The sequence below is a fragment of the Phyllobates terribilis genome, unplaced genomic scaffold (genome assembly GCF_046119375.1).
Source record: "Phyllobates terribilis strain yellow unplaced genomic scaffold, ASM4611937v1 Scaffold_7__3_contigs__length_470593459, whole genome shotgun sequence".
In the NCBI taxonomy this organism is placed as follows: domain Eukaryota; kingdom Metazoa; phylum Chordata; class Amphibia; order Anura; family Dendrobatidae; genus Phyllobates; species Phyllobates terribilis.
This window is the reverse complement of record NW_027362767.1, coordinates 407,944,986-407,967,392: the sequence shown is the minus strand read 5'-3', so window position 1 is coordinate 407,967,392 and position 22,407 is coordinate 407,944,986. Positions and strand designations below refer to the sequence as shown.

Below are 22,407 nucleotides of genomic sequence, written 5' to 3'. Positions count from 1 at the left end.
CAGTCTGTCCATTAGACTCAGGATGATACCCAGACGAAAATGACAAATGGACTCCCAACCTGTCACAAAAAGCACGCCAAAAGCGAGCCACAAACTGAGGTCCTCTATCAGAAGCAATATCCGTGGGAACGCCATGGAGCTTGACAATCTCCTTAACAAACGCCTTAGCAAGTGTCTTGGCGCAGGGCAACTTAATGAATGGAACCAAATGACACATCTTACTAAAACGGTCCACGACCACCCAGATGACCATAAAACCCTCGGACACAGGAAGATCAGTAATAAAATCCATTGTGAGATGCGTCCAAGGTGCACTAGGAACCTCCAGAGGGCAAAGCAACCCCGCAGCAGGAGTATGTGAAGACTTTGACCTAGCACACACAGTACATTGACGCACCCACTTGATGACTTCCTTCTGCCATCCAGGCCACCAAAAACTGCGACTGATAAGTCTCTTAGTCTCAGAAATTCCTGGATGACCTGCTAACCGAGACTCATGACACTCCACAAACAAATCTCTCCTAAAGGCTCTAGGCACGAACAACCTCCCATGGGGAGTGTTAGATGGAGCATCATCTTGAGCTTTCAGAATCCCATTCTCCAAATCAGAGTCCAATGCCGCCACCACAACTCTTTTCTGCAAAATGCTCTCCTCCTCCTCGGCACCGACCGTAGGAGAGAAGCTGCGAGATAAAGCATCGGCTTTAACATTCTTAGTACCAGGGATATAGGTAACAGAAAAATAAAGCCGAGAAAAAAAGTGCCCACCTAGCTTGACGGGCATTCAAGCGCTTGGCAGCATCCAGATAGATCAAATTCTTATGATCTGTGAAAACCTGAATAGGAAATCCAGCGCCTTCCAAAAAATGACGGCAATGTTCAAACGCGAGTTTAATAGCCAGCAACTCCCGATTTCCAACATCATAATTCAGTTCGGTTTCCGAATTTTTTTTCGAAAAGAAGGCACAGGGATGTACTCCACCCTTGTTCTCCTGAGACAAAACTGCTCCGACCCCCACCGATGAAGCATCGACCTCGACCAAAAAAGGCTTGGTCTCATCAGGCTGTATAAGGATGGGGGCAGAACTGAACCTCTCTTTGAGATACTCAAACGCTTCAATGGCCTCAGTAGTCCACCTTTCCTGGTGAGATCGGTTAGAGGCTTAACAATTACAGAAAAATTGTTAATGAATTTCCTGTAATAATTGGCAAAACCCAAAAATCTCTGTATAGATTTCAAACCAATAGGCCTAGGCCATTCCTGCACAGCCTGAACCTTCACAGGGTCCATCTCAAAGCCCTCGCTGGAGACAATGTAGCCCAAAAAACTAATTTTCAGCACAGCGAACTCACATTTCTCCAGCTTAGAAAAAAGCGAATTATCGCTCAATAACTGCAAAACTTCACGTACACTCTGCCAATGGGACTCTAAATCTGGTGACTAAATCAAAATGTCATCCAAATACACAACGAGATTCTTACCAATCAAAGGTCTCAGGATGTCATTAATAAGGTTCTGAAAAAATGCAGGTGCATTGGTAAGACCAAAAGGCATCACCAGATTCTCAAAATGACCTACGGGAGTGTTAAAAGAAGTTTTCCATTCATCACCCTCCTTCACTCGTAACAAATTGTATGCCCCCCGGAGATCAATTTTAGAGAACCACTTGGCCCCCACTAACTGGTTAAACAAGTCAGGAATTAACGGCAATGGGTAGGAATTGCGTACGGTAATCTTATTAATTTCATGAAAATCCAGACATGGACGTAAACAGCCGTCCTTTTTTTTAACAAAGAAAAATCCAACTGCCACAGGCGACTTAGAAGGTCTAATGTGACCAGCAGCCAGGCTAATCTGTATGTATTCCTCCAAGGCCTTTCTTTCAGGAATAGTCAGATTAAACAAGCGACTCTTGGGAAGAGTAGCACCCGGAACAAACTTAATGGCGCAATCATAATCCCTATGAGGAGGTGAAACTTGCGACTCCTCCTCTGAAAAAAACCTCCAAAAATCTTGAATAGGTACCGGTAATTCCCCTTTTTCCTCAGCCGCAATGCGACCATTACAACATTTATCATAGCACTTCGGACTCCAAGACTTTATCATATTAGTAGACCAGTCCAGCAAAGGATTGTGCAGTTTTAACCAAGGCAAACCTAAAACGACCGGAGAGGGTAAATCATCTAATACAACCAAGTCCAAAATTTCTTGGTGACCTGGATTGATAGTGAGGGGAAATGCAGCAACCTTGTGAGTAATACATTTCAAGGGAGTGTTATCAATTGCAATCACAGAAATAGGTGATGACAAAGGTTTGGATTTCAATGTAAGGTTTTCCAAAAACCCTTTATCAATCACATTAAGTGTTGAACCACAATCCACAAATACCTGAAATTCAATCAAATTTTCCTGCAAAGTAGTATTCCCAGAAAGAAATACTCCTGCAGAGTTTAAACAAGCTATACGGGCTTAACTGACCTTTTTTTTTTCTTTACTTAAACGAAGCTCACAATACTTAATCAAATGGTCAGCTTTACCACAATAAAGACACAATCCCTCGGCGAACCTCCGGTCTCTTTCCTGAGAGCGGAGTGACATTGCCCCAACCTCCATCGGTTCTCCGCCGTCAGAGCAGATTTTCTGGGGACTAGGACCTGACATTACAGGAGTCTTTACCTCATTCACCCTGGACCTCAATCTCCTGTCCACATGAACAGCTAACTGCATGGCATCCTGCAGAGTCTCGGGTGCGGGGAATGCATTAGCAGATCCTTAACCCTTTCACTCAGACCAGCAAGAAATAAACATTTCAGCGCAGGATCATTCCATTTGACTTCTGAAGCCCATCTCCTGAAGTGTGTGCAATAATTTTCAACATCACCTGACCCAACAAACGCCTGAGTTCTGCCTCAGCAGATGAGATTCTATCAGGATTGTCATATATTGGCCCCATAGCAGAAAAAAAATCTTTTACAGACCTTAAACACGAATCATTAGGTTGGAGAGAAAAGGCCCACCCCTATGGTTCATTGCGCAAAAGTGACATAATAAAACCAATGCGCTGTGATTCATTCCCAGAGGACCTTGGTCTCAAACGAAAATATAACAAACAAGCATTTTTAAAGGAAAAAAATCTTGCTGTTTACCATAAAAAACATCAGGCAGTCCTACCTTGGGTTCCACAAAATGCGCTCCAGAACATCTACTCACGTGTTGCTGTAGCTCGGCCACCTCCAGAGACAATCCCTGCAAGAGTTGAGCCAAATCCTGGACGGAAACCATACTGATCCCCGAATTTCTTTCCTTTTAGTTTTTGGGCTGGACTTACTGTTATGATCTGCAACAAGTACTAAGGGAAGATAGGGGAAAGCTGTCCCTACAGTAAGGCTAAACCGAATCCCTACGATCCTAGCGAACAGACCCACCTTACTCCTCGGCTAGTCTGAACAAAGACCTATAGCATAAGGGGAGGGTCCTTAAAAGAACTAAGGACTGGGACAAAAATGGGACACCTCCTAAACAGAGAAGTTGTTGCAGAACACAAAGATAAACTGGCAAAAAGGTATTAGAGGTCCCAGAAGGACCAAGCGAACTGACAGAGAAAGGTACCGAAGCACCTGGCTAGAGAAACAGTTAAACACTGAAGTGCAGCACAGCCAAAAGGGCGGAGCTGGAATATAAAGGCAGATGGTCACGTGACTGCAAAACACAAGATGGAAAAAACAAACAGGAGGGTTCTAACAATCATACTGTGAAGAGATTTGTGACTGATGCAGAGCACAGACCTGTTCGTGCAGTTAAAGGCATAATGAGGAAGATTGCTGCCAAATTCATCGGATTAAGAGCTTAGCTGCTAAAATACTATTACAAAGCAGCAAACAGGCATTTGAAGCCACTGATGCTTCTGGAGTCCCATGGACCTCAAGGTGTAGGATACTCCGGGGCTTGCAGTTGTGCATAAACTTACTGTTCCGCCACCCCTAAACAATTCTCAGAAGCAGAGATGATTGCAGTGGGCCCAAACATACATGAAAACTAATTTTAAAACAGTCTTGTTTACTGATGAGCGCTGTGCAACCCTGGATGCTCCAGGTGGATGGAGCAGTGGATAGTTGGTGGATGGCCACCTTGTCCCAACAAGACTGTGATGTCAGCAAGGAGGCGGCGGAGTCATGTTTTGGGTCAGAATGATGGGAAGAGCTGGTAGACCCCTCTAGGGTCCCTGAAGGTGTGAAAATGATGTCTGCAAAGTATATAGAATTTCCAGCTGACCACTTTCTTCCTGGTACTAAAAGAAGAACCGTGCCATCCTTACCTAAATCATCTTCATACTGACAATGTACCATCTCATGCTGCAAAGACCTCCGAGTCATTGGCTGCTATGGGCATAAAAGGAGACAAACTCATACGTGGCCACCATCCTCCCCTGACTTTATGAGAACCTTTAGAGTATCCTCAAGCAAAAAATCCGTGAGGGTGGGAGGTCGTTCACATCAACACAGCAGATCTGGAAGGCTTGTGGGACATTATGGAAATAAATTCAAGCCCAAATTATCCAAAAACTCACAAGTTTAATTGATGCAAGAATTGTGAAGATGATATCAAAGAAAGGATCCTATATTACCTTGTAACTTGGCCTGTTAAGATGTTTTGGATTAAAAAAAGCTTTTGATTCTAGTAAATGTGACCTCTCATTGCTGCAAATTCAACAAATGACCATTTTCATTTGTTTACAACCTATAAAATGTTTGGGAACTCTGTTGTGCATAATAATTTGGAACAGTCATTGTGAGTTTTTTAGTTATGCAAAAAAATACTGTTATCATTGGGAGGTTCGTCCAATAAAATTAGATTTATATTCCTAACACTTGATGATTTGGACATTATACTGACTCCTTTGCATCGACCTTTTATTAAAATCAGAGAATAATAGCATTTGCGTAATAATTTGGAACGCGGTATACAGTACAGACCAAAAGTTTGGACACACCTTCTCATTTAAAGATTTTTCTGTATTTTCATGACTATGAAAATTGTAAATTCACACTGAAGGCATCAAAACTATGAATTAACACATGTGGAATTATATACTTAACAAAAAAGTGTGAAACCACTGAAAATATGTCTTATATTCTAGGTTCTTCAAAGTAGCCACCTTTTGCTTTGATGACTGCTTTGCACACTCTTGGCATTCTCTTGATGAGCTTCAAGAGGTAGTCACCGGAAATGGTCTTCACTTCACAGGTGTGCCCTGTCAGGTTTAATAAGTGGGATTTCTTGCCTTATAAATGGGATTGGGACCATCAGTTGTGTTGTGCAGAAGTCAGGTGGATACACAGCTGATAGTCCTACTGAATAGACTGTTAGAATTTGTATTATGGCAAGAAAAAAGCAGCTAAGTAAGGAAGAACGAGTAGCCATCATTACTTTAAGAAATGAAGGTCAGTCAGTCCGAAAAATTGGGCCAACTTTGAATGTGTCCCCAAGTGCAGTTGCAAAAACCATCAAGCGCTACAAAGAAACTGGCTCACTTGAGGACTGCCCCAGAAAAGGAAGACCAAGAGTCACCTCTGCTTCTGAGGATAAGTTTATCCGAGTCACCAGCCTCAGAAATCGCAGGTTAACAGCAGCTCAGATTAGAGACCAGGTCAATGCCACACAGAGTTCTAGCAGCAGACACATCTCTACAACAACTGTTAAGAGGAGACTTTGTGCAGCAGGCCTTCATGGTAAAATAGCTGCTAGGAAACCACTGCTAAGGACAGGCAACAAGCAGAAGAGACTTGTTTGGGCTAAAGAACACAAGGAATGGACATTAGACCAGTGGAAATCTGTGCTTTGGTCTGATGAGTCCAAATTTGAGATCTTTGGTTCCAACCACCGTGTCTTTGTGCGACTCAGAAAAGGTGAACTGATGGACTCTACATGCCTGGTTCCCACCGTGAAGCATGGAGGAGGAGGTGTGATGGTGTGGGGTGCTTTGCTGGTGACACTGTTGGGGATTTATTCAAAATTGAAGGCATACTGAACCAGCATGGCTACCACAGCATCTTGCAGCGGCATGCTATTCCATCCGGTTTGCGTTTAGTTGGACCATCATTTATTTTTCAACAGAACAATGACCCCAAACACACCTCCAGGCTGTGTAAGGGCTATTTGACCAAGAAGGAGAGTGACGGGGGCTACGCCAGATGACCTGGCCTCCACAGTCACCAGACCTGAACCCAATTGAGATGGTTTGGGGTGAGCTGGACCACAGAGTGAAGGCAAAAGGGCCAACAAGTGCTAAGCATCTCTGGGAACTCCTTCAAGATTGTTGGAAGACCATTTCCGGTGACTACCTCTTGAAGCTCATCAAGAGAATGCCAAGAGTGTGCAAAGCAGTCATCAAAGCAAAAGGTGGCTACTTTGAAGAACCTAGAATATAAGACATATTTTCAGTTGTTTTACACTTTTTTGTTAAGTATATAATTCCACATGTGATAATTCATAGTTTTGATGCCTTCAGTGTGAATGTACAATTTTCATAGTCATGAAAATACAGAAAAATCTTTAAATGAGAAGGTGTGTCCAAACTTTTGGTCTGTACTGTATATCTAATCCATATGGTAACCTTCATATAGCAAAAAAATGAATAATCTCCAGAATTGCTGTTTTTTTGGTCGACATACCTTTCCCCAAAAGGATACAATAAAAAGCAATCAGAACATCATACGTACCCCAAAATCGTATCAAATACTACAGCTTGGCGCTCAAAAATTAAGCCTTCACACAGGTCTATTGCTGGATAAATAAAAAGTCTCAGAAAATGGCGACACAAACCAAATTTTATTTTTTTTTCCTAAGTCCTTGAAAAAAAAATTCAATGCTAAAGAAGTTTAAAAAAAAGTTTGGTATCGCAGTAATTGGACTGACCTGGAGAATCATGTTACCAGTTCATTGTTACCACACAATGAATGCCATAGAAACAAAACCAAAAAACAATAGTAGAATTCCATTTTTTTCATCACACTTTGATTTTTTCCCCCCGTTGTTCAGTACATTATATGGTAAAATGAATGATGTTTCTCAAAGCTACAACTCATCCTGTAAAAAAACAAACCCACGTACGGCAACGTCAACGACCCAATAAAAAAGCTATGGCTCTTGGATGAAGGGGAAGATAAAATCAAAAGCGGAAAAGCAAACATTGGCCATAGTGGAAATGGTTAATCTTTTATATCCACATTACCCATACATCTGTAATGTAACAGCAACTCACCGGCGGCCATCTTTCTCCTCCTCTATATCTGATGTCGGGAGTAGCTTCTGCTTGCTTCGGGATTTTTCCCTAAGGCAGTCCTGATTGGGCATCTTGAAATGTGGAGGTGAGATAAGAAATGGCTCCTTCTCTTTTAGGTTGTTCTTGTGCTCTAAGTCATTGGTGACTATCCCTTTTTGATTGATGAATCCTTTCTTAAGACCTCTCATAAATAGGACCAGACCGCACGCCAGCAAGCCCAACGTGATCACCCCTAAGCAAGCCGTCAAGGCTAGGTTGGATGGAGGATCGGCATAGTAAGAAGATGAAGTTGGTTCTTGCACCCTGAACTCACAACTGGAACCCATGAAGCCAGAGGAACACTGGCAGACATGGCCACTGAAGTGGGTGAAGCAGGTGCCTCCATTAAGGCAGGGCTTGGCGCTGCAGGCATCTACTCGTTGGGTACAGTCTTTACCACCATAGCCAAGAGTACAGGAACAGGTGTAGGTGTTCAGTCCATCTACGCAGGTGCCGCCATTGGCACAGGGGTTGATGGCACAGTCGTCGACATTTACTTCACACCGAGGCCCTGAAAAGCCCACGCGACATTTGCACACTGCGTTTCGGCCAACATCCAAACAATGGCCACCTAAGAAGAGATTTTATAAAGTTATAGGATGTGACCCTGAAGAAGGCAATAATCACAAGAATTATGTAGTGGTGAAGACTTACCATTCAGGCACGGGTTGTTGGTGCAACGATCAATTTTTTTCTCACAGTTGGATCCATGATAATTGATGGGGCAACGGCAGACATAACCACCCACAATGCTTTTCTCTACGCAGGTGCCACCATTAAAGCAAGGGCCATCGGCACACGTCATGGCACTTATGTCACAATTCTTGCCATAGAAACCTCGAGGGCACACACATTTGTAGTCATTTTCCAAGTCCTGAGATGGGAAGGGTAAGGGGCAATGGAATATGAAAAGTGGGATAATGAGCGGGAAGACATTTGGAGAGAGAAGGGTATAGTTTAGTTGAGAGTGCAAAAAAAAACAAAGGTTGAAAAAGTGGAAGCCAATTAAGGAAAATAATGGACAGGGCAAATGAAGGGAAAGTGATGGGTGGAATGGGAGAAGATAATGTGCAAGGACACAAAGGGGGGAAAAAAGGGAGTTGTTAATAAGGATGTATTTGATGATGTCTACAAATACCTGTACATATTGGGGTAAATCGTAAAACCTAGTGCAAAAGAAAATAAGGAGAGTTGACTTTAGTTAGAAAAACATGGCTACTTTCCTCCAAAAACAGCCCCATTTGTGTCTGATATTGTATCTTATTTGGGTTTAAAGTGTATGTACCAAGATTAGAAGTTACCCCATCCATGTGATGGGGATAACTTCCCACTTGTAGGGGTCCGTCTGCTGGAAGAGCCCCCGCCATCTCAGTGGAGTGGAGGTCAAGCATGCTCATCTCCGCTATATTCATTCTCAATGGAGAGCTGAAGATAGCTGAGAGCAGTGATGGATCAGAGGGAACTTCTAATCTTGGTACAAACTCTTCCAAGGAAACTGTTCAGTACCCCTAACCCTTGGAAACCGCCATCTTAGTTACATATATCAGCATTATAATAAAGCCTTTGAAGTTCCAATTTAACATTTCTGTGATTATTATTATTATTTAAAAAAAAAAGGCTTTATTACTCTTCAGCTAGTCCGGTGGGGCGTCACTTGCCACAGACTAAGGTTTCGTTAACAATGGAGGATGCGATCGTAACTCACAACCAGCAAACCGTTTTAGACAAGTGTTTATACAGTGGAAGAATTGTGAACGAAGGGGTTGAATAGAGATCGTAAGACCAAACATCGTGCACTCTGTTGACTCAGACAGATAATCTTGAGTGGTGGCGTCTTCAATCTTCATATCCCATAAGTGATACTAATTATTTTGAATGCGTAAATTCACAAAGTATTGTGCAAACGTTTCTATTGATACCGTATAAAAAATATTTCATCGAATTAACGAAGCTAATTGCGAATATGTACTCGCCCCATCTTTGAAAATGTACTTGTTTCAATGCATCAACTGCTACTGAACTCTGGGACACGATCATCCCTATTTAGGACTTTTAATTTCCACTCCTTTTTGTCGGTCAAACCATTGAACAATCAATCTCCATTTACAATTTTCGAAAATTGAACAAGAATTTTTTCGTCCGCCTTAACGATTTCATGCACGAGGAACGGGCGTCTTTAGACACGTCTTTCAACCCATTCACATTACGCAATTATCATGAACTATGGGTCGTTAGCGGTGGAATCTGCCATATTAGCCAGTGTAAATGGTCGGCATGCCTCAGTGTGTCGTCTCCGGGCTCCGTGCCTCTTCTCACACCCTCTTCGGTGTGATTGATATCTTCTGAGAGTCTACTTACTGGCAAGACCGTGGGAATTCTCGTGCATGCGCGCCACTTGCCGGCGGTTTTACCGTGAACTAGTGCATAATCAACATCCTTTATACTATGCAGGTCATTGTAGGACTGCCTGTAGGTTGTGGGCATGCGTTTCCATTCAACATGCCCGCAATAAAATAGATTGTATGGAAGATGTCAATCACAACCAGATGGACTTGATTCGAGGATCCGAGCCAGGACTAGTTTAGGGGGAACTCCACCTTGTCGAAAGAGTCCTGGTCCATTTGCATTTTAAAAGCTCCAGAATTAAAGACCTTTTTTAAAACACAGAAATGTTAGATTATAACTGCAAAGGCTTATGTCAGCATGTGTACAGCACTGTGCTAAAGTGCTAGGTAGGTATGGAAAAAATGCTGTATAGCAAGAATGCTTTCAAAAAATAGAAGTGTTAATATTAGATTTTTATCACTTAAACTGCGAAGTGAAGGAACAAAAGAGAAATGACCAAACCAGCATCATAGCATGAAATCTTCTAGGTACACTTGCTCAAAGTCCGAGATCTTAAAAGATTGTAGTCCGGTGTATGAGTAACCAATTATACCAAACAGGTGTCAAAAATCATTATTTTCAGATGTAGATTAAATCACAGTCATTAACTGAAACAGAAATAGCTGTGTAGGAGGCTTAAGACTGGGTGAGGAACAACTAAACTCCGCTATAAAGGTGAGATTTTGGAAGACAGTTTCATGTCATAACTCATACACCATAGCAAGTTTGAGCCCAGCAACAAGACACAAGGTAGTTATATTGCATCTGCAAGGTATTTCCCAGGCAAAGATTTCAAAGCAAACTGTGGTTTCAAGATGGTACTTTTTCAAAACAGCTTGAACAGCATAAGAAATGGGCATCCTTGAGGATTAAAGATTCTGTGGTCGGCCAAGGAAACTTAGAGCAGCAGATGAAATACACATCATGCTTACTTCTCTTCAAAATTGGAAGATGTCCAGCAGTACCATCAGAACTGGCAGAAACCAGTGGGACCCAGCTACATTCATCTACTGTTCGAAGAAGTTGAGCCAGAAGTGATCTTCATAGAAGAATTGCTGCCGAAAAGCCATACCTTCAACGTGGAAAGAAGGCCAAGTGACTCAACTAAGTGCAGAAAAATAGCAGTCGCTTCTCTGGACTTGTGAGTCAAAATGACAAATATTTGACTGTAACAAAAAGCAGTTTGTTCACTGAAGGGCTTGAAGCGGTAGAATAATGAGTGTCTGCTGTGACATGTGCTTCTGTCACCATGTGCCGCCGTATTCATTCTGGTGATGGAGGAGACGTCAGGACCAGTAGCTCTGTGCCGCGAAGGCTCTGTACAACCACTGACACTAGGTTGGCTGGATAGAGCCTGCAACAGGAAAGACTGGCAGATTGATATGTGTGTACTGTCCAGCTGCAGTAATCAGCTCCCTGCTTTGGCCAATGAAATAGCACTACATCCTACTAAACCTCCTAACTTACTGCTGGGAGTTGCCAGTTATAGTTTTACAAGCCCTGGTTCACGTTTCTAGTCCAGCTCCTGTTTAGCTTGTGTTATTCCCTTTCTCATCTTGGCCCATTTCCTGACTATTTTTCTATCTTTTGATTTTGTTCCTTGTCTGCTTTCGTGGTTCTGATGTGGCGACCTGACCTGTCCTACCAACCCGTTCCATTGGCCAGTGACCACTCCGAGGACTCAACCCAAGTACCCCATCTAAGACCACATTCCTACATAAATGATAACGGGAATCTGTCACCAGGTTCTTGCTACTTAATCTGAGAGCACTATAAGGTAGAGACAGAGATCCTGATTCCAATAATGTGTCACTTACTGGGCTACTTTCAGTAGTTTGATAAAATCACTGGTTTATCAGTAGGAGATTATCACTAGAGGACTAGTAAACCTGTTAACAAGTAGTCCTCCATATTTCTGAGCTCTGTACAACCTCCACCCAGATTAATGATTGGCTTTCTGCCTATGCACAGTGTACACAGAAAGCTGCCAATCAGTGGTGTGGGCGAGGTTACACAGAGCTCAGCATTCAGAGAACTGCTAAATCTGCAGCAGTTCTTTAATTGCATGCGCCTCAGCGTTCAGTAGTGAATACTCACAGAGCAAGAAGAGATTAATGGGCCAGTGGCCGTCAAAATACAGCTGCCGGCCCAAGTACTGCTGCTCCCATGAAGCTGCCCGAGGGCCGGATGAAAAGTCATCGAGGGCTCCGCGGGCCTGAGCTTCCCTCAGATGGGGTGACAAAAACCTGGTGACAGATTCGCATTAAAGGGTGACGGCCCTGTAACTGATAGTCAAAGTAGCTAGCCATATTAGTAGGTGACCACAGACAGAGCTACGTTATATCTGCAGGCAATAGTGAAGAATGCCGAAGGTTCCTAGCAAGTCTGGGGCAAATGGAGTTGGGGATTTTTTCAGGATTAATGGCGTCCTCAATTCTGAGAAATACAGGCAGATACTTAGCCATCAGGAAGGCATCTGATTGGCTCCAAATTTATTCTGCAGCTGGACAACGACCCAAAATACATAGCCAACGTCATAAAGAACGATCTTCAGGGTAAAGAAGAACAAGGCGTCCTGGAAGTGACGATCCGGCCCCCACGGATCCCTGATCTCACATCATCATGTCTCTGATGCTGTTTGGAAGGAAAAAGGCGATCACACCTAATATTGATGTGATTTAGATGTCTTTTGTTCTTTCATTTTGCAAATTGCTAAAAACAAACAACGCTTCTATTTTTGAAGGCAGCACTTCTGTCACACCTGCCTAAAACTGTTACCTAGTACTGTACAAGTATAATGGCGGTGTCTACCGGTTAGGGATCCTGATAGGTTACCTGTGGCTTAATTGGAGGTGACATCGTTATTTTTATTCACACTAGTTTTTTTGTTTGTTTTTTTTACAACATTTCTTCTAAAGAAAGAGGTTTTCTGTATCCGCCATAAAATAAAAAGTTTTGCAAGTTTCTTATGAACAATTTCGAAAAGCTCTGCTGGAAGTGAATGGACTGTATATTTTTGTTAAAAAAAATAAAAAGACCCTGTTGGAGGGTCTATAAGAGCAGAGAGCTCTGATTCACTTTGAGGGTATGTGCACACAGCATTTTTTCAGGCAAAACTGTTGCAAAAAAAATGAACAAGAGTGCACAGCAATGTAAAAAACAATACTGCTGTGCACATGTTCTGTCCTCTGTTACTTCTTTTAACTGCTTTAGAGTTCAGAAACCTTGAAGCGTTTAAAAGAAGTAACATTTATCTCCCAGGAGGCTCACGCTAGGAAGTCACTCGATAAATATGGTTTAAACCACAGAAAAAGCCATCGGCAGTGAAGACCGGCAAAGCAACCAACTTCTGGAGAAGGACCGCTGGCTTTTTCCTGAAGTGGCTTCACCTAGGAAAACCTTGACAAATCCACCGTTGGAGTTAAAACGTCATGTGCACATATCCCGACAGCAAATTTTTGGGGACAGTTTTTTCACCCCATCGATGTAATCATGAGCCCAAGTTTTTCATGTGCAGAAACGCTGAATATTTCTTCTGCAGGTGTCCACCAAGATTCACAATAGCAACCTGCTTTGATCATTTTGTTTTTGTTGCTTTTTCTTTCTTTTTACATGTCTTTTTTGGGCTCCCGTTAGAAGCTTATAGAGGAAAAATGCATCAAAAGACTCACGGTTCAACGACTTTAAATCCACAGTGGGTAGGAGTTTTCATGAAATCACATCTACATTGTTTGAAATGTTTCTGCTATCTGGGTCTATGGCCTTAAAGAGGTTGTTCACATTCTTAAATGCATGTATTTATGGCTGAAAAAAATTTTTGCCATTGGGTTTCGTTAAAATTTTTGCACCGTTTGGCTTTTACAAGCTCTTTATTTTTCTCTACAATCAACTTCTATGTGGTCGGTGGTCATTAATCTGTAGAGCAGCTCAGACAGATGGAGTATTACAAACTCTCCATCAGACCATCATCACTGGTTGATGGACTATCATTTAACTCTTTCTGCAGCCAGCATTAGACTGGCTATAAAAGGAAAACTGTGCAAAATTGTTGGTGAAAACCAACTGCAAAAATTATATTTATCCCAAGATACATGCACATAAGTAAAAAAATAAATAAGAAAAATAGAAATTGTCCCCGAAGGTGGACAATCCCTTTAATGTTTATCATTCAAAGAGCAAAGATCTTAGTAAAGAAAACAAAATATGTTAGAAAATCGAGAATAATTCACTTTAGAATTAATGGGATTACAGAAAACCTCTTTAAATGGATATTCCCATTTTGTAAGGGATATACCACCACTTTGTGACCTCTGGGATCCCCAGCGTTCACAAAAATATACCTGTTTGTGTCCCTTTTGTACTGCGGAGTAGTGGATTGGACCCCTACCGGTCACAAAGTAAGGGCATATCCTAGTTTGTGAGATAGGAATATCCCTTTAAGGCTGGTTTTACATGTCCGACATTCACGGTCCGAGTACAGACTGCAAAGGTCTCCTGACCCGAACTCAATAGCCCTATATACAGTACAGACCAAAAGTTTGGACACACCTTCTCATTTAAAGATTTTTCTGTATTTTCATAACTATGAAAATTGTACATTCACACAGAAGGCATCAAAACGTGTAATTATATACTTAACTGAAAATATGTCTTATATTCTAGGTTCTTCAAAGTAGCCACCTTTTTCTTTGATGACTGCTTTGCACACTCTTGGCATTCTCTTGATGAGCTTCAAGATGTAGTCACCGGAAATGGTTTTCACTTCACAGGTGTGCCCTGTCAAGTTTAATAAGTGGGATTTCTTGCCTTATAAATGGGGTTGGGACCATCAGTTGTGTTGTGCAGAAGTCTGGTGGATACACAGCTGATAGTCCTACTGAATAGACTGTTAGAATTTGTATTATGGCAAGAAAAAAGCCGCTAAGTAAAGAAAAACGAGTGGCCATCATTACTTTAAGAAATGAAGGTCAGTCAGTCCGAAAAATTGGGCAAACTTTGAAAGTGTCCCCAAGTGCAGTTGCAAAAACCATCAAGAGCTGCAAAGAAACTGGCTCACATGAGGACCGCCCCAGGAAAGGAAGACCAAGAGTCACCTCTGCTTCTGAGGATAAGTTTATCCGAGTCACCGGCCTCAGAAATTGCAGGTTAACAGCAGCTCAGATTAGAGACCAGGTCAATGCCACACAGAGTTCTAGCAGCAGACACATCTCTTCAACGGCTGTTAAGAGGAGACTTTGTGCAGCAGGCCTTCATGGTAAAATAGCTGCTAGGAAAGCACTGCTAAGGACAGGCAACAAGCAGAAGAGACTTGTTTGGGCTAAAGAACACAAGGAATGGACATTAGACCAGTGGAAATCTGTGCTTTTGTCTGATGAGTACAAATTTGAGATCTTTGGTTCCAACCACCGAGTCTTTGTGCGACGCAGAAAAGGTGAACGGATGGACTCTACATGCCTGGTTCCCGCCGTGAAGCATGGAGGAGGAGGTGTGGGGGTGCTTTGCTGGTGACACTGTTGGGGATTTATTCAAAATTGAAGGCATACTGAACCAGCATGGCTACCACAGCATCTTGCAGCGGCTATTCCATCCGGTTTGCGTTTAGTTGGGCCATCATTTATTTTTCAACAGGACAATGACCCCAAACACACCTCCAGGCTGTGTAAGGGCTATATGACCAAGAGGGAGAGTGATGGGGTTCTACTCCAGATGACCTGGCCTCCACAGTCACCAGACCTGAACCCAATCGAGATGGTTTCGGGTGAGCTGGACCGCAGAGTGAAGGCAAAAGGGCCAACAAGTGCTCAGCATCTCTGGGAACTCCTTCAAGATTGTTGGAAGACCATTTCTGGTGACTACCTCTTGAAGCTCATGAAGAGAATGCCAAGAGTGTGCAAAGCAGTCATCAAAGCAAAAGGTGGCTACTTTGAAGAACCTAGAATATAAGACATATTTTCAGTAGTTTCACACTTTTTTGGTAAGTATATAATTCCACATGTGTTAATTCATAGTTTTGATGCCTTCAGTGTGAATGTACAATTTTCATAGTCATGAAAATACAGAAAAATCTTTAAATGAGAAGGTGTGTCCAAACTTTTGGTCTGTACTGTATGTGTATAAGGCTCTTCGTTCGGGTCAGGAGACCGGTCACTGGTCCAGGAATGGCAGTCTGTATTTGACTTTTACATGTCTCATGTGTAAAACCTGCCAAAGGACTACATTCACAATGACAGTGGAAACGTGAGCGCTTTGTATGGTGATGTTACACATATTTATATGGAGGGATGGATTTTGTACTTGGTAGTATGTGCTCTAGGTCTATGTTAGGATGCAGGTATACAGTACATACCTACCCGACATCATGCATGTGTTGTGCGGTGTTTATGGCAGTGTAGCATCTGTATGATCGCTCCAGATACTTTACAGTTTGTAATGTTTCGCATTTACTGGTTTCATGGTTTCACACATCCATGAAACACCAGACCACGTTCAGAAGACAACATCTGGCCGTCCGCCCTGTCTCCTTACAGGAGTCAACTGCCTCATGTACAGCGGTGCTTGAAAGTTTTTGAGCCTTTCAGAATTTTCCATATTTCTGCATAAATTTGACCTAAAACTACATCAGATTTTTACTCAAATCCTCAAGTAGACCAAAAAATAACCAAATCACACAAATGAGTAAAAAATATTATTATAATTATCGGCCTTCGGGACAGTCTCAAGCTGTGGAGACTTGATGGATGAACGCTCTGTAGGAAGATCAATCTTGTGCAAGTCTAGATAGGTCCACCAGGGTCTTCTTCACTGTTATCTTTTATCTTGATAATATCAAGCCATCGGGTTGCTGGTCTTCCTCTTCGCCTTGTTCCTTCTATTCTTCCGACCATGATGTCCTTCTCCAGTGATTGATCTCTTCGTATGATGTGTCCAATGTAGACAAGTCGTAGCTTTGTGATCCTTGTTTCTACTGACATGTCTGGCTTGATTTGCTCCAAGATTGATTTGTTTGTTCTTCTTGCCATCCATGGTATTGATAACATCCTTCTCCAGCACCACATTTCGAAGGTTGCGATTCTTCTTCTGTCTTGTTTCTTTATTGTACAGGTTTCACATCCGTATGTAACTAGAGAAAAGACCAGACTATGTATGAGCCGTGTCTTCATCACCAGTGAAATGTTCCTCAATTTGAAGACTTTGTCCAGTGACTTTATTGCTGATTTGCTCATAGCTATTCTCCTATTGACTTCAGGTGTCGTCGCTGCATCTTGACTGATCATTGATCCAAGTTTTTATTATTGAGGAGTATGATCCGATATCACATGTCTGAGTGGTAAAAGTATGTGAACGTTTGCTTTCAGTATTGGTGTGACCTCCTTGTGCGGTAATATGCATCTAAACATTTTCGGTAATTGTTGATTAATCCTGAACATCGATTTGGAGGAATCTTAGCCCATTCCTCTTTACAAAACACCTTCACCTCTGGTATGTTGGTGGGTTTTCTCCCATGAACTGCTCGCTTCAGGTCCTTACTCAACATTTGTATAGGATTACGGTCAGGACTGAGGCTCGGTCATTTAAATACTTTAACTTTACTCTTCTTAAACCATTCTTTTGTAGAACAGCTTGGGTTTTTTTGGTTGTTGTTTTTCTGCATGACCCACGTTCTCGCTCATGGACAGATGTCCTGACCATTTCGTTTAGAATTTGCTTCTATAATTAAGAATCAATTATTATGTCAATATGGCACCCATCGTGGCCCAAATGCAGAAAAAAAGGCCAAAAACACAATACTATCACAACCGTTTTTCATAAATGAGGTTTTTATGCTGCACTGTACTGTTTTTATTTCTCCAAACATAAGACTTCTCACTTAAACCAGTTTGGTCTCATCCGTCCTCAAATCATTGTTCTAATAGCCTTCTGGCTAGTCCAGATGATCTTTAGCACATTGCAGACTGGCAGCAATGTTCTTTTTGGAGAACAGTGGCTTTGTCCTTGCAATCGGGCCATGCAAACAGTGTTCTTCTGATGTAATGTGAGAGAGGCCTTTAGTTGCTTAGAGGTTGCCTTGGGTTCCTTTGTGACCTTGCAAACTATTACACGCCTTGTTCTAGGTGTAATCTTTGTAAGTCAGCCACTACTGGGGAGGGTGATAATGGTTTTGAATATCCTCCATTTGTACACAACCTGTCTAAGGCTATGTGAACACTGAGCGTTTTTGATGCGTTTTTTCTGCACGGAAATGCAACAAAAACGCTAAGTAATCCCTCTGCCAGCTAATGCAATCACAATCCTGATGTGCTGTGCACATGATGCAGAATTTTCTGCTCAGGATTGTCATTGCGATAAAATCTGCAGTATATCCATTCTTTGTAGCGTTTCTGCAGCGCAAAAACACTCAAAGAATGGTACCCGGGCCGGGGAAGAAGACTTCTTCTCCCATCCTCCGACCGCCGCATCCTCTGATAACAGCAAGTGCGGCGTGGCTGAGGGGAGAAGTAGTGTCCTCAGCCGAGTCGGGGCTGTTAGCGGTGGAAAAAAAAAAAAAGTGAAAATCTGTTTAAAATAAAAAAAAAAAACCTTTTATCCCCACCTCTTCGGTGTCCCGCCGTCCTCCTGATGTCCCCCGGCGACGTGATCATGCCGGCTGTACACTGACTTGAGCGGCAGTGTACATCGCTTCTCTGCCAGCTGAGGTCACGAGAGTTCATCAGCTGGAGATCAGCTGAGAGCTCCGGGATCTCACTTTACGGCACCAGTGCTGTGTGGGAATATTCTCACGAATGTTCCCACGCAGTACTGATGCAGTATGAGGTCACCAGAGCTGATCAGCTGATCTTCAGCTGATGAACTCACCTGACCTCAGCCTGCAGCACAGCGATGTACACTAACAGGAGTGATTACACTCCTGTCAGTGTACAGTACTGTCTTCTACAGCATTCACATCAGTGATTGATGTGGCTGCTGTAGAAGTGACCCGGATCGCTGAGGGCCAATCTGGATTACGTTGTGATGACGGACAGGTGAAGGATATGGTTGTTTTTTATTTTTTTTTTTTTTTTCAGGAGACGAGGGCGTCGGGGATTGAGAGAACAATAAAAAAAAATTATTAAAACCGTGTGTAATTTTATTTCAATAAAATACTTTATTCTGGCCGCGTCTTTATTGAAAAAGCGTAGAAAACTTTCCTACGGAGTTAATAATGGGGGCGTCTTATAGACGCCTCTCCATTACTAACCTGGGCTTCATGTCACTCTCCAATACAAGGCTGACATGAACCCCTACCCCACTCGCCACCGCTACTGGGCAGTGGGAAGAGCAGAGGCCAACTCCAGATTTGGCGCATCTTATGGATGCGCCATTTCTGGGACTGCTGAGGGGTTATATTATTAGCCTTAGAGGGGGCTAGTATCCATGGCCCCTTTCCTGGCTATTAATATCAGCCCGCAGCTTTCTGCCTAGCCTTTTCTGGTTAGATTTTATAGGGTGACCCTATGTCAATTTTTTTCTGGGGTCCCCCTGTAATCTAGCCAGTAAAGGCTAAGCTAAGCTAACAGCTGTGAGCTGTTATTAATAGCCAGGGAACATTTTTGGCTAATGGCCCATTCCCCGGCTACTAATATCAGCATGCTAGTCTCCGCTGCAGATTTTGACCTATTGAAATGTCATTATATGCGGTGGATCTGCATGTATTGACAACAAAAGTGTGGCATTAGAACACAGCATTTTGGATGCAGCAAAAATACACTGCACCTTCCTAGGCTAAAAATAGCAGCTCCCAGCTGCCCCAGAAATGACTTGAATGGAAATGCTAATGAGCTTGGGTGTATGGGATTAGCTGACACCTAGCGCTTTTGTTTGGTGATAACAAGGTGTCAAGAAGACCCTTTCATTACTAAAAGCTAATTAAAGTAAAGAGTTAAATAAATACACAGACAGAAAGTAAACACTTTATTTGAAATACAACAGACACATTCTTTAATCATTTAAATTAACCAATATACTCACCCCAGGTCTGATGGTAATCCAAGGGTTGAAGCAATGTCCCACGTTTCTTTTTTCAAATATCTTTATTTAGCTACAAAAAGCATTCATTGATGTAAAAAAACACATTAAAAAAACGCTTCAAAATTGCGGCAAAACGCGCACTTTTTTCCACAGCGTTTTTCTTGCCAAGAGATGCAGAAACGCTGCAGAAATTTCTGCAATCAAATCCTGAACGTGCGCACATAGCCTTACTTGGAATTGGTGGAGTCCAAACTCTTTAGGTTTTATAAATTTTTCCAGCTTGAGCATCAACAACTGTTATTCTAAGATCCTCACAAATCTCCTTTTTTCTTGCCATGATACACAAATATGTTGAAAAGATCAGACTTTGATTGGTTACTACTTTTTAAATAAAACAGGTCACCCACTCACACCTAATTGTCATCCAATTGATTGAAAACAGCATCTTCAAATTTCGGCTGCAGGGCCAGGCTTTGCTCTTTTTCCTTATGCCCGTCGCCCTTTGCTATGCTCCACGTCAGGTTTCACAGGTTGCCCGACTCACTCCTGTGACATCATCACCCAAGGCCCTTTAAGGCCAACTAGGACACTTATGTGTGTCTGAACATTAGTTAGCTTTGTGTTCTGTTACCTTGTGTTTTGAAGTTAGCCTCCCCAGGTTTCTCACCTGGTAACCTTCTCGGCAAACTCCTGTTTGTTTCTAAAATCTGTGTTTGCCTCCTGGCTCAAACCAGTATCTAAACTTTCAGCAGCAGATGGAAGGAAGGGAGACACAGTCATTACTAGTGGGTAGGCGGAGCCCACATAGGATAGAACACCTCAGATTAAGAAAGAGTGTTGTCCGGCCCCTCCAGCTTGGGCTCCTCCTACTCCAGCTCTCCAGTCTAAAATTTGAGGTCACAGAGGATGGTCGCTGCTGGAAGCAGCTCCTCAGAAATTTTTTTTATTTTTATCGGACAGAGACTTAGACCCCCGTGGTCTTGAGGTCTCAGGGGTCTCAGCGCTGCTGGACCCCCACCCCTCCCTTGGCGGATCTGCATTACCCTTTGAGAGAGGTCCCTGCAGAACCCTGCCGGCCCCGGGGGATGAGGGATGCTTCCCTGGCGGGGACGCAAACCGCGCATCTGGGGTCACTGCGTTCTCCGCCCTGGGGGGAAGCTTGGGCACAGCGCCACAAATCCCTGGGGGTCCCTGTGGCGCTCAGCTGGGTGAGTACTCAGCATGTTAATGTGTTTTGAGTGCTTCAGCGGCTGCTGCGGCAGCCGCTGCTACATGTATTCTGGTGGTGACTTGTGTTTTTTTGTCCGCAGGTGGATGCCTGCAGGACATGGAAGCGGGGCAGGAGCGGAGAACGGAGGAGTCGCGCGCGCTTTTTTTGAAGCCGGCGGGGGGCGTGGCTTCGCGCCTTCCCGGTCTTTCGCGGGCAGGAAGCGCTCTGAGCGCGCGCTTTCTCCTGCCCCTCCTCTTCCGGCTTCTCTCTCCTCACAGCGCGGCGGCCATTACTGAACGGCTTCCATCGGGCTCCTCACTCTCCTCTCCTCCCGACAGACCGAAGGAACACTGCACCGCGGCCAGCTGGGTGAGTCGCTTCTGCCTGTCAGGGCAGAAGCTTAACCCCTCACCCCCTCAGCGCAGGGCACCTTTCTGAGGCACAATAAGGTGGCAGACTGTGCTGTCCTGCAGCTATTACCTCATATAGAGGTTCCCTTTTTTGTCTGGGGCTCGCACATCCTTTTCTTTTCACAGAGGTTGTGGGGAGTCTGCGACATTAACCCCTTATTAGGCGGTTATCCCTTAATTGGGGGTCAGCTGGGGTAGCTCTCTCTTTAAGAGCTTTAACCCTTCAGCTTTCTTTTAAGAAACCACACTGTCCTACTTACTGACAGGTTTAACCTGCCATATACTGTGTGAGGGCATGTCAGATCAGGGTCCAGGAGGTGCGGACCGTCTCCCAGGTCCGCTACAGGATCAGTCTCGCGTGTCTGACACGCAGGAGTCCTCGACGGCGTCAAGCGCAGCGGTCGGGGGTTTCGGTGATGGGGCAGTGGTCAAAATGGAGGCCCTCACTCGTTCTATTGATGGCCTGTCTGACCTTCTAGGTTATTGGGTGTCAGCTAGATCCTCTCATGGCAGGAAGCGCCACAGGCCGGTACTGCCCTCCCCGCGCAGCGACTCGGAGATCTCTGTTATGGAGGGTTCCCCTTCAAGCTCAGATGGGGAGATGTCCGATTCGGATAAGGAGGATCGGCAGGGGCACTCTGCCTCTTTTTTGGGCCGTGCAGAGGCTTTTATTGGAGCCATGAGGGAGGCGTTACAGTTTCCGGAGGAGGTAACTAGACGTCCTGGTAAGTCGGCCCGGATGTTTCAGGAGTCGCATAGGTCGCGCTTGGCATTACCATCTCTGGATGAGCTTAATGGGGCAGTGGAGAAGGAACGCCTGTGTCCAGATAAACGTTTTCAGGGAACACGGTTTTTTGAGGCACTGTATCCGTGTTCCACGGAGTTGATTGATAATTGGATTCCTTCTCCTGAAGTGGATGTCCCTTTATCCCAGCTTAGCAAATCCTCATTACTGCCTGTTAAAGGGAAGGCGAGTCTGCAGGATCCGCTGGACAGAAAAACGGAGATGGTGGCGAAATCCATCTACGAGGCCGCGGGTCATGGATTCAGAGCGGTGCTAGGATCCATGTGTGCT

At 43.6% G+C, this 22,407-nt stretch overlaps 1 protein-coding gene across 1 annotated transcript in view; it reads right to left on the bottom strand.

The window, feature by feature from the left end:
* Positions 1 to 22,407, bottom strand: part of DLL3 (delta like canonical Notch ligand 3) — an 83,099-nt gene that overhangs the window by 10,489 nt on the left and 50,203 nt on the right. The window contains exons 6-7 of the mRNA XM_073637987.1: positions 7,977 to 8,196; positions 7,263 to 7,893 (exon numbers count right to left, since the gene is read on the bottom strand). Of these exons, the coding sequence (XP_073494088.1) occupies positions 7,263 to 7,893; positions 7,977 to 8,196 (851 nt within the window). The remainder of the gene's footprint in view (positions 1 to 7,262; positions 7,894 to 7,976; positions 8,197 to 22,407) is intronic.